At 32.8% G+C, this 13307-nt stretch overlaps 1 protein-coding gene across 17 annotated transcripts in view; it reads left to right on the top strand.

The window, feature by feature from the left end:
- LOC148612838 (disabled homolog 2-interacting protein-like) overlaps window positions 1-13307 on the top strand; it is a 119092-nt gene that overhangs the window by 38403 nt on the left and 67382 nt on the right. For 9 of the 17 annotated variants that reach the window (XM_088594618.1, XM_088594616.1, XM_088594613.1 and 6 more), the window contains one exon: window positions 2812-2832. The exons of 6 other annotated variants lie outside the window; for them this stretch is intronic. In XM_088594618.1, coding sequence (XP_088450744.1) covers window positions 2812-2832 — 21 coding nt within the window. Of the gene's footprint in view, window positions 1-2811; window positions 2833-12279; window positions 12299-12369; window positions 13164-13307 lie in introns of those variants that run through there. 2 more of the 17 variants (XM_088594632.1, XM_088594625.1) reach the window with 2 other exon arrangements.

Genomic DNA, 13307 nt, shown 5'->3' with positions numbered 1-13307 from the left:
CTTCAAAGTCAACATTGAACAAAATGTTAGGAATGAAATTGGGTAGAAATTATTGTCTAATTTCAGATGTAGCCTTACCATTTCAAATCATGCATGCAACAGGCTTTTGCTATCAGCTAAATAGTTTCATATCGAATAAGGCTTGTGTTGTTAACATAATCATTTCCAGTAATTGTGAAGAAAGTTTTTTCATGCTGCAGATTAAGTCCCTGTTTTTATACACCTTAAATGAATCTTTTTGTCTAAATAATGATGAGGTTCAAGAATCATAGTATATTATGAAGTGGCACACTACTATAAAAATTAACGTAAAAAAGAACTGGAAAACCTCTTCTTCCATTGAGGGTAAATCTTAAAATTCATAGCACTATATTTGGACAGTTATATGGTCAGAATAGAACAAACTAAGCCACTATTGAATATACTTACATTTAATCCTATTAGGAAAATAATCAAATATTCAGGGCAACAATGTAGTGGTGGATTTTTGTGTCCATGATATGATGGAATAAATAGAAAAAGTTATTCGTATCAACGCAAGTATTAAATATTGAATTATTTGATGGTAAAATTGGTGCAGATAGCATTAATGAAGTAAGTTTCCTCAAAGTTACTGAATGATTGTCTTCTATGCGAACTTCAACTAGGAAGACAAAGGCAAATAAATATGTATTGCTAAGATTGCTAAATTGCTAAGTTACTGAACCCTGCCCCTATATGGAACTCCTCAGATACTGCTCAAGGACCTTCTTTGAATTTTGTAGGATTGTTAGTCACCGTATTGCGTCACCATTTTGATTTGACAAATTTTATAAGAGTTACATGATTTTTGCACTTTCATCTTTTTTTTTTTGCAGCGGGGAACATATGGCTACAAGTTGTTTGTACATGTATTGCTCAATTTATTGTATTTATTTAGATGTAAAAATTTTCAGTTTTGTACCCATTTGCTACTTAGCCAGAATTTAAATGCTACATGTACTAGGAAAAACATAAGCCTTCATGTAACACATGTGCATGAACTAAGGGTACTTGACCATTGCGACAGTAGTACTTGACCATTGCAAGGTCAACCCAAAAGTCAATAAGGAGTGATTTGTACAGAAGTCAGGAAATTATTTGTATGGTGATGTGAGAGTTGTTGAAATATATGTTTCAAAATTTATCAATAAATGAAAGGAGAAGAATAAAATAATTGACAGTAATGATATGGTGTTTTCTTTATTTAAAGATTTAATTATTCAAGAGAGACTAAGCAAGTCTTGGAGCTAAAAATTCTTCCACAAGAATGTATCAGTTGGACATGATATTGGGCTGCATTTATTAGTTTGTGTGCATAGATATTGAACCTTACTTATCTTTGCATACTCTGTAGAAATATTTGGCTCAATTTTTACTTCCTTTCATCACCCCGCTAATTTGATTTGACAGTATTTGTTGGAGTTATGGGACTTACATTTGTGAGCACCTAAACAATTAATCATTTGGTTACTTGTAATCCAAGGAACTCCATAGGTAGAAAATAGAATGGGCTTAAATCAAGATCAAGAAAGGTCATTCAGAACATTGTGTGGGCTGTTATTGCATTTCAATGAACTTGAAGTCAAAGGGCTTTTTAGCATCTTTTGATGAAAATGCAAGGCCCACAGGGAAAGGTAAATTTACCACCCCCCTTAATCCCACCTTTAAAGTGACCTCTGTTACCATGATATTGAAACATATTGAATAAATAAAGATTTAAAATCACAAATGAGAAGACATTTTCTGGTACCCTCTACCAAAGTTATTGTATAGAAAATGACTGTCCATTTTTGATATAACCCTTGAACATAGATTATCATCAGAAGTGTCAAGTTTCTATTATAGAAATTATAGAGGAGATAAACATAGTCAAATATCAAAAGATATTACAGATTTGTTAATGTAAAATCAATCTTATAATCTAAGCTGTTGAAAAGATGGAGAAAATTTAATTATGGCGAGAGTGTCATATGACATTGATGTCTTAGCAGTTCTACTCTTACCTCGATATCTGCCCCTCAGGTCAGATGACTTAAGCAAGGTGTGGGGTGATTTATTCAATTTTCTTGAAAATTGCATGTTATTTGTTGAATTAAATCTTAGCTATAGGTCTACAAGGTGGTAATTTTACAGGAATTTTTGGGAAGCTAGTAATTTAGGTATTGTTCAAAACCAGACACATATATGAAGCTATATAGTTACTCATGCATTGTAGTCAATAGACACATAATTCTAATGACAGGAAGCTTTTAAAACTTTAGTTTCGATTTAGAAATGGAATTTCTCAAACATATTGTTAGCCATCCCCAAATACTGTACTTGAACTCCTACATGTACTTTTAACAACTGAACAGAGAACTTATTATTGAAACATGTGTTATTGAGTGCTAATTGAGAAAAAAGTACATGGATAATAATGATTCTGCATCTTTGACATTTGTCAGGACTGATATTAATTCAATAAGTAGCTATAATTGTTGTGAAAATGAGTAAAAAGATGCATTACTAGATCAGATGGCACATGGTTGGTCTCATGATCATATTATTATAAACACTCCCTTACAAGACTAGTCTAAGTCTAGCGTAATCTTGTGCAAATGTTGCTAGATAATTTGCATACAATAGTGTCATAACATCACATTTGGAAAGCTGCCACAAACAAAAATATTTAATATATTGATTGAGTATTGAGTGATGATAAATGTTTATCCAGGAAAATTCAATACTTCAATATTTGTGAATTATGGTATTTATTGGCTAAATTTAACTTTTCTTCCTTTCTATCTGAAGATGTTTGGCCAGGATCTAAACGTAAGTAGTGTGTGGTGTTTTTTTTTCTGTTTTTTTTATATGAAGTTCAGGCACATTTAGTTGAAGGTAGTAATTTTGATGCACAAATATTTGATTGGATCATCTCCCTTTGACTGGTATTTAAATTTCATGCAGTGTGCACCGAGTGCTTGTAAAGCTGAGGCTTTATATGAATATTATTGCACAGATTTTTTGGTGATTTTACATGTTTTTTTTGTTTTTGTTTTTTTTTGTAACTACATAGAGATAGCTTAGATTTTAGATACATTGATTTTAAACATTGTGGTTTGGGGTTTGTGTTCTTACTGATTGCCATAAGAGTCCACTTAGGTTTAGATTTTCTAAGTAAACACAGTCGTACTGGTATTGCAGAGTTCATATTATATGGGACATGTGTTTTAGAATCTTGGTATCATTTACTCTTGCATGTCAAGTAGTGATTATTGTACCCTCTACTTTGATAGGGGGCATATAGTGATAGGTGTGTCCATCCTTCCTTCCATTACACCATTCTCTTATTCCTTTTTCCTCCTACACAACTTATTGGAATTTAATGAAACTTTTATAGAATTTTAGATTTAGATCCAATTCAATTCGGAGGTTGAAAGGTATTTGTTATCAAATGGGGAATGGGGGGGGGGGGGGGGTTATCAAATTAATTGTAGAATGTTATGAGGTGCAATAGTGTTGAGTTCGTACAATTAGCTTTTGCCTTTCTAAATTTTTGAAATATTGTGTAAAAATCTTCGACTTTGTTAAGCTATTGCATTCAAAGCATGAATGTCTAAATAACCACACCTAAACATATATTTCTGCAGTGTCCTTCTTTCAACCCATTTCTTGAAGTTAATTATTCCCAAACCTTGAACCCTCCATAACCTTTTCACCCCTCCTCCTTTTGGGATTTTGGTTTTGTTAATCAATATGAAGTAAAACAATTATCTCCTTGGAGGCCTGGCCAATTATCACTTCCATCTTATCTTGAGCCAGACCTTGTACACTTACATTGTCTGAATTATACCTCACACACTCAAGAAAGAAATTTTTTATCAAGATGAAAACTGTTGGAGAACTTATAAGTGTGGGTACCAATTCTCATGGCTTAGGGAAAAAATGAAAGTTTGTAGTTTCTTTAATTCATATAATTGAACTGTTATTTTCATTTTATTGAGGCATTAATTTCATTGTTTGCCAAAACAATAAGAAACAGGAAAATTGGTATCCTATAAATAAACATACTTTCATAAGTAAATGTGTACGTGTGTGTTTTTTTTTCTTATTTTTTAATTGTTTTTCTCATAATTTGCTGTGTGGACTAATTTTTAGCTCACCTGGCCAAAGGCCATTTTAGCTCGTGCTATCACTTTGTGTCCATCGTCTTAACAATTTTTTCAAAACTCTTCTCCTCTGACACCACTTGACTAATTGGAACTGAGCTTGGTATGAATTTTCCTTGGGGTATCCTGCATAGAACTGATGTGGGAATTTTTGATCTGTTGAAAAACATGGCCGTCGTTACTAAAAATAGAACATAGGGGTCAGACAGTAGTTTTTCGCATATATCTCCAAAACCGTTAGGTTTAGCCAAATTCTGACCATGTAAAACTGTTAAGCATGATAAGAACTATGTGTGGTCAAATTTCCATTTTAATCTGTTATGCCATTTTAGAGTTATTGCCCTTTTTCGACGTTTTTTGCTAATGTTATTTCGTTCAAAAATTTTCTTCTCTTACACTACTTGACCAATTGGAATCAAACTTGGTGTGAATGTTCCTTGGAGTTTCCTACATAGAACTGATGTGGGGATTTTTGATCCATTGAAGAATACGTCAACCATTACTAAAAATAGAACATAGGGGTCAGACTGTGATTTTTGCATATATATATATATATATATATATATATATATATATATATATCTCCAAAACCGTTAGGTTTAGCATAATTATTTCCATTGCTGAAATGACCCTTATTATAAGGCCTTCAAAAGTCTTCAGGGATCAAAATTGTCAGGCAACTCCTTGTAAGAGTTACTGCCCTTGAAAGATGAAAAATGAATTCCTTTTTACAGTTTTCAGCCAATATCTTGAAAACTACAATAGATAGAAAGAAACTTTCAATCGCAGAAATGATCTTTAAGATAGTCGTACTAAAGTCTTGTTGAGTAAAAATTGTTGGACAACTCCTTGTTAAATTTATTGCTCTTGAAAGACAAACTTTAACCAGGTGAGCGATTCAGACTCCTGGGAGCCTCTTGTTATTTTATTTACCATTTTTTTTTAATAATGTACCAACATTTTTAACATTTTCACTTTTAAAAAAGAATCTTCTGCTCTAATTCTTAGTTAACATAAAATGAAAAAATGAGATGAAATGAAAAAAAATTTTTGATTGGTTGTTGTTTAATGCTTAAGCTGCAATATTTCAGCTATATTTGGGCAGTGAACATGAAATGATGATGCAATTAAAAATGAGATGGGACACTAGGATAGTAGGGTTGATGAATTCTAAGTGCCACTGGATATAGGGAGAGGCACTTTAGCCTCCTGTAGCTGAGCCAATGCTATTATTATTGTTGAATATCACAGCACTTTTCTTTAGCATGCCTGATGTACCCCATTCAACCAACTGGGGCACACAACCAAGTTGCTTTGTGGGCAGGGCCAGCGTTCTGAGCGCTGTTTACTCAACTTTTATGACAAGCTTAGCATGGCTGTGGGCCCATTCTTATGAAACTCAGACCTGCTTTAATTTATTGATATGGTGTATCTATGGGTGTATGATGATCTGTTTTCTATAGTGAATCATTTCTGACTTAAGGATATGGTTTGGCACATTCAGGCAAATGAAATGATATGTCTGTAATTAAATCAACACCTTGTCTATATATTTTAGGTGTATAATGAATTGTTAGTGAGATCAGTTGTTCAGATAGGTAATCCCAGTTGGGGGTTAATGGGTAGAATCATTATAATCAAAGGGGGCTGATGGTCGTTATCAATGACCAGGCTGTTTAACCTGTCTCTGATTATAATAATGACCTAGCACTTTAGAGGCACCATATAGAGTAGGTAGTAGGGCTAGGGCAAGGGCAAGGGTCATAAATTATACATGGTTACAATGTTCTCATCATAGCATGTTCACTTCCATACAATACTATACTTTCATAAATCAATCATTGACTCTCATGGGACAGTTACATATTGGCATTTTCTATTCAGGTAATGCAGGAACATAAATATAAGACTCTCTGATATTACAGACAGTGCTTCCAGGTTGTGGGTTCAAACCCCAGCTAAGTCATAGCAAAGACTTTGAAATTATAAACACTGTCTCTCCTTCAAGTACTCACTAGAGATTGAGTAAGAAATGGGTATCTATGCGTGGAGGTTCATGTCAAAATAAAAGATATATTTTTCTATCTTGATGTTAAATTAGGAAGCATCATTATAATTGTAAGTAGTATCATTATACTTGTACTGCAAGCATTGTACTTTTAATAAACAATATTGTGTCAGCCTGTGGTGACAGGCTATTACTGCTGTGATTTAGTAGGTTATACATGTACATGCAAGTCCTTTTCAATTTTCATCAATTTCTTACTAATTGATCATCCTTCACAGGTGTTAAGGAACAAAACTCATAAGTATCATAATGAACCAATTAATATCATTAATTAATCTATAATCTAATTACCTCCTGTTTTATCCCATTGTTGAAGTTAAAGGTCATGGAGATTCTGACAGGATTGATTCCCTATTATATTGGAGAAACTGAGAACTCCCCAAAGGGATATCTTAATGGTTCTATTAGTATAAATAGAAACATATTGTGAAAAAAATTGCTGTTATTGATCACATATGGGTATTGTACTGGTTAGGTTTGGAAGATATTCATGTTGCTTCCAGGTCTCTGGCACTAAAACTTTCATGACCAAAGTTTGAGGGCAATAGTTTATATTTTGTTATTATATTGTTTGATGAAGATTACTTTTGTTTAGTCCAGTATCTGTACATGCCCTTAGAACAAATTCATGATTTGAAGCTATATTGGTAGTCATTATTATTATGGATTTGAAAGTTGCTTAACTCATATATTTCTTTTGAATGTTAAATTCATTTTCTGTTGTATCATATTTTCAAATAAAAAGACAGATGAGGTTTTCAAGCTCTCTTGTAAGGCCCACTATCCAATTATATAACTCATCAACAAAGTGTATGGATCAATGTCCTGTCATCAGTCATGCTTTGGTAAATATTGAAACCTTTTTCCTATGAACATGGAGTTCCATCATCATGAAACATAGACATGTATTCCAGGTATTGAAAGGCATTAGTTTAAGCCACTATCACATTTACTTTTTTATAATCTTTTCATAGTATAGACGTTGAAATAAAGGACAATATTTATAGGCAAAAACTTGGCAATATTCTAAAGGAATTGTCAAAAGAAGGAAAGTTTATGTAACAAATGACAATATCAAGGCAATAAACTGAATGTTGGAAACAACTACAATAATTCTGTAGGTTTTTCCACTGAAAATGGTGGGTTAAACCATGTTTTATTGTGCTAAATGCATTGGGTCTTTTTGGTTCTAAGTCTGAGTATTATGGACAATGAAGATCTCATGGTGATCAAGCAAAGTCATGAATGAACTTAGTATTTTCAGTGTACCATAAAGGAATCGTTAAAAGTACAACACAATTAGATTTTAAATTTAATGCTAGAGGAAAAATTATTTTATGTACATAAAAATTGCACCTTCCAGGTCTCAGTCTGTCTAGATCAGATTTTTCTGTTACAACACTCATTTTCCGCTGTTTGAAATTGATCAGTTTAAACCGTAAAATTTTATCACTTTTGTTTCCAGGGCTGGTGATACTCCTGCTAATGGTTTTATGTAAGACTATTAGTGTAAATTGTATGGGATGAAAGATTGTAAAATTCTGGTAAATTGTTTCTCAAAGAACATGATGTTCCTGACATGGAAATGCAATCTGGTACATTGGTATCAGCAATTTGATCTTCCAGATTAGCAACCGAGAAATAGACACGATAATTCAGCCATAAATGTTTTGTCTGATCTAATTTGTTCAGAGAGCATGTCAAAAGAATTCACAGCAACAAACTTCAGTTGTTTTGTTTTTCTACTTTAACATTTCTTTGGAAAAGTTGCCTTCAAAATTATTTTGTTTTCAACCATATAGTCTTGCTTCAAATACCTGATAATGTCTTCTTCATGAAATTATACCCCACTCAATGAGTGAATCATCTTTTCCATCCATCCAAACTTCATCACACAATTATCTCTGCTCCCTATGGATGGAATATTATGAAATTTGGTATGTGGCTTTATATTGATGGGGCATAGATTGTAATTTTGGGTGCCGTCCAATATTAACTTTTTGTTTTGTGTTTTTTTTTTTTTTTTGTCATTATTTACGACATGGAACGATAGAGATTATTTTCAACACAAAAATCTTGCTTCCAAAAGATGGATTTATTTCAAATTTGGTATAGACTTTATGGCAATAGGGCATAGGTTGTAAGTGATAAGGTGCTGTTTGATATCATTTGAACTTCATTTGGAGTGGAGGTAGGCCAAGCACGACTGTGTGCAACTTTATGTTCAGTTCTGTAAAATAGTGATGGTTTTAACTCATTCCTAGTAAAAGGCAAAGATGTGGTTTATTCAATAATTTTAGTGGGTTGGCAATTATTACCTCTGTCCTATTTTTAAGATCCCCTCTTGTTAAAACACTGATGTGGTGCTCAGGGACTGTATAATTCACCCTCTTCAGACAGAAGAAGCTGTTGCATACCAGAACATCAATATCTTTTCATGTCATTTTAGTCTGTATATGATAACTATCCGTTTTATTATCATCTGTAATTAAAGCTTTGTAGCCATACTTTATTGAGTTACTCTGACCAAGACTTATTTGAATAGAAGCAAGGGCTTACTCCTGTCTAATAATGATCCACTACTACAATTATTGTGGCGTAGCATATGTTCACACACAAAAATTTGGATGATGAAACACAGTAAGTAAATATTGAATGAGGCTAGGATGGGGTCAGTTTGAGGTAAAAATTCATTTTCAGTTTGAATAATACACACATGGAGTAATAGAAGAATTGGAGATATCAGAGGTTCAAATGAGTGGAGTTATTGGACAAATCAAAGTCAGGAACACCAACAAGACAACAGAGAAAGATTAAGTCACACAATACAAACTAGATGTAAACTCAGTAACACACAATTTGAACACCATTAAACCTGGGGGTGAACCTGTACTCCAGGCGAGTGAGCAGTTCCTGCCTTTTACAAGACACCTTGCTTGTTTAAATAAAAATTGTGCAAATGGAACATGAAACTTGTATTGCTGTGGATGAATTTTCTGATACTATAGTTTTACTCATCTGCAAATTGCCACAATTTCATTCATCCATAATTTGTGTAATGATAGTATGTCAAACAATTAGTTGCTAAGAAAAATGATACACAAGACTAATTTATGCAAATTCATAATATAAAAAGGGGAAATATACCAGTACATATAAACCAGAATGACACTGGCAAGCTTAAAGCTTTTGCAGTAAATTCTCTTACCAAGCAAGAAATCAGATACAAAATTGATGAATGTTTAAATTGACTAATAAGGAATAAACGTTTTGCATACAAATGTGATTGGCGATTCATTGGCTTTTGTTTCTATGCATGGAAATTCCATTATGTCTTCTTAATGGAGTTATAATTGCAGTTGGGATGATTTGTTAGGAAGTCGAGAGCTACTTGTGGAACCTGTTATGGAAATGCTTTTGGCAGTAAGGTGATAATTAAAACTTCTGTTTTTCTGCTCGAAATGAAAATATAGAGCTCAAAATGTGCATTTCCAGACATATTTTCTAGGATTGAATGTGTTGATTTAAGTTCTGAATTTTTGCATTCTTAACACTGAAATAAGAATTATGAAATATCTGAAGCAGTGCCTTTTTGATACCAGGGAATTCAAAACACAAAAAAGATTTATTTCTTTTCTAGAGGGGAAAAAAGAGACAGTGTTTATATTCTGTCAACATGCTACAACATTAGCAGATAAGGAAATTGATTGGAAATAATATATATTGTGTAAAACTAAAAAAAAGCAACATTTAAAACCCATCAATAAAGTTAAGTGATCTTAGGTGAGGAAGGACACCTGTACAAGAAAAAACATCAATTTACCAATGTTACAATAAGCCAAGAACAACAGTGAGTGTTTAGTGAAGTAACAAGCAGGATCATAGATTTCACCAGATGATGTAGATTTCAGCTGATTGATGGCTTGTTATCTATCCATTGCTTACCTCTGACTCCAGATTAGATGTTTATGTATTGGTGGTACTCTAAACCTGTTATTGACACCTCGTCAAATGTTTCTACTTCTCCTATTTTCCTAATGAACAACCAGATCAGATTTGATTGTTTTCATTTGGATTTGTGATTGACTTGTGGTGTCTTGGTTTCCATTGTTGTGGGGGGAGTCTGAATCATTCCAAAGCCAAGAAAGTGCAGTGACCTCAGGGTATTGGTCATTGTTTTTGGATGTATGTTTTTTTTTATCGATTTAAGTACTTGCAACTTCTTTGATCATTGATTCATGAGAATGAGAACAACATATATAAGTGATAGTGTTGGGATAGACTATAGTTAGCCATGGTCTCTGACTTGTATATATAGACCTGTCTAGTCGTAGCATGAGCTGAGACGTAGGAAAGAAAGATACTAAAGATCAACATTATTTTTTCCTACTGAGAATATATTTGAGATGAGAAAAGTAGAATTTTGAGGTTTTAAAGTGATGACTTTTAAATAGATGCACTTTAGCCTTAAAATTTGTGAAAAAAAAAAAAAAACTGTTTCTATTTAAAAAATCTTAGCTAGGATTTATCTGTGATATAGAAATAACTGTTGAATGAGAACAATATATATGTCAATGTAACCCTGACAATTCTATCTTTTATCCAAGATGTGGATTGTCAAACTATTAAAAGGACTCTTTGGGACGGCAGGTAAGTTTCAATTACTTGTAGAACTATAGCTGGCAATGACAAGTGCACTAGGCCTCAGGGATTAAAATTATGGTGGGTCCAAATTCTTGGACCTTCAAATTCTGACATGGGACCTTTGAAATTTCATTTACTTCCATCCTGAACCTTCAACCTCCTCTCTTTGACATTTTGTTGTGGACTTTTGGTTTTCTTCTTGTGGTTAGTTGATTTGAAACTTGGAAAAAGTTAGGACTTTCAACTGTGTAAGTTAGAACAAAGGGCCTTTTTTAAAAGCACAAAAAAGATTCCCCAATGATTTATACTTTATTACCTTAACTTCTTCTATTTCAATCATTGCAACCTGTTTTGAACAAAATTTGTTACTTCTTGTCAAATTTAGACTGTTGGTGTCAAGGTGTCAGTAACAAGGAAGGTCAAATACATGGAACTCACATAGGATGCATGATCAAAACCATGAAACTAACTCTATCTTAAAAGGTACATCATCAAACTGTACAGTTAATATGACTGACCATAGTGTGTATTGCTTATAATACAACGGCAAACATTGAAATTTCTTCAAAATTGATCCGTCTGATCAATTAAAGAAAGTTCATTGGCCTTTATTAGATTTTAGTGAAGTCTGAAAGATCAATTTTGAAGGGACTTATGGTCCCCTGATACTAAAATGCTAAGGAAAGGAATTATGAACCCAAATCCCCTCCCAAATTTTTTCCCATCTGACATACATAATGGTAGACACATAGATTCATGTTTTATCTCTGTTTTTCTATTATGATTTATTGATGATATTTGTTCACATAAAATAAGGAAAAGAAACCAATTCATGTATAGATGCCCTAATTCTAGGAATAGCCATTAGCTACTGAAATAATATCTTTATTTACTGCTAAATCGACACCCTGTTGTATTTCATCTGAAACAAAGTAATGCCATTAATATTAAAGTAGTTTCTCTGTTTAGTTCACACATGCTTATGGGAAGATTTATACAACTTGTTGGCGGACTTTTCATTGATTAGAAACGGAGACCAGCATAAACTCAGTTATGATCAATTCAATACTAATTTTCAGTTTTGTTTTGAGCATTTCTAAATGCTATTACTGTCCATTTATTGTGTGGTGATTTGACCTGAAAGAGGAAGACAGGTTATTTTTGTAGTGATATCATTCCGTCTTTTTAGATCAATAGTAGGACAAAAAAATCAGTGTCTGAAATGTGCAATGTTATATTTGACGCTTGTGTATTTGTTTATTTACCCGTAACATGCCTTTGCAGGCAGGGTGCACTAGATATACATTATATGACCTGTCAAATTGCATTTAATTGGGGATAGTCTGCTAGACTTTAAAAGTCATAAATCAAAACAGAATTATGACAAGTTTTGAGGAGTAAATTAGTTCTCGTTAAGGTAATAAATGTGTTTACACATTTAGAAATAGATAATCTTCTTTTAAAGGAAGTTAAATAAACTTTGAAGTTTCATCAGGTTATTGTTTAAAGAATTTTTAAAAATGACTGAATTATTTAATTAGATGAGGAAAATCAATCAGGAAATGTCAGTGGTGATGTTGAGTTCAAGAGGAAATGATAGGTATTACCGATCCGAAAACTAAAAAAGAAAAAGAATTGAATGAGATGATATAGTCAATGAACAGAGACAACTTTGCATTTGAAAATAGATCTTCTTAGGAGATTACAAGTTGTTGTTTTGTGTACATATCTGAAATGAAATGAATTTAACACTATTTTAAAACGGAACTTCAGTTTAATGGATTTAATGCGGTCAAATCTTTAAAAAAATAAAGGTGTGATGTGTCTGATAAAGATAAATGGAGAAAGTTGTCATGTGTGGTAACTTCAAAGGCTTGGTCCCAATGTTCGTCTCAATTTGACATATGAAAGTTAGAACACTCATGGAACTACCATATATATATAGATAAAAATATTCTGGCAATTATTAGAAATGGAGTGACTTTTTATTCAGTTGTTGAATCCTAAATACTATTTCAAATTGTCATATATGTGTGGAAAAGGAAACATTTTGGAGAATGCTAACTGGGGTTTAAAGAAAATAAAAAATTAGTTACCTACCAGAATCTGGATTAAAATGAACTGTCTCAAAGGGAATTGTCTCCCTTCTTGTCTTCAGAGGAAGTCTAAGAGGAGGTTTTCTAAAAGGAACTTAATAAGTGAGAGGCAGGATGAGTACTTCACAGATAAACTCAAAAAATGGAAATCAAAGGAATGGATATTCTCACCACTACATGTATATGGTTTGTTTCTCTCTTATTAATGCTGATACATGTAATTGGCTAAGTACAGTTGATAAACCTAGGGGGGAGGGGGGGGGGTAATTCAAAAATTAACTGATCGTTGAAATTTTTGAATTTGGAATCCCCAATAGAATGTTTCAGTCA

The sequence above is a fragment of the Perna viridis genome, chromosome 7, assembly GCF_037379345.1.
Source record: "Perna viridis isolate PV_CMFRI_1.1 ecotype Kerala chromosome 7, ASM3737934v1, whole genome shotgun sequence".
Lineage (NCBI taxonomy): Eukaryota > Metazoa > Mollusca > Bivalvia > Mytilida > Mytilidae > Perna > Perna viridis.
The sequence above is the reverse complement of the archived record's forward strand: the minus strand, read 5'-3'. Positions and strand labels throughout refer to the sequence as shown.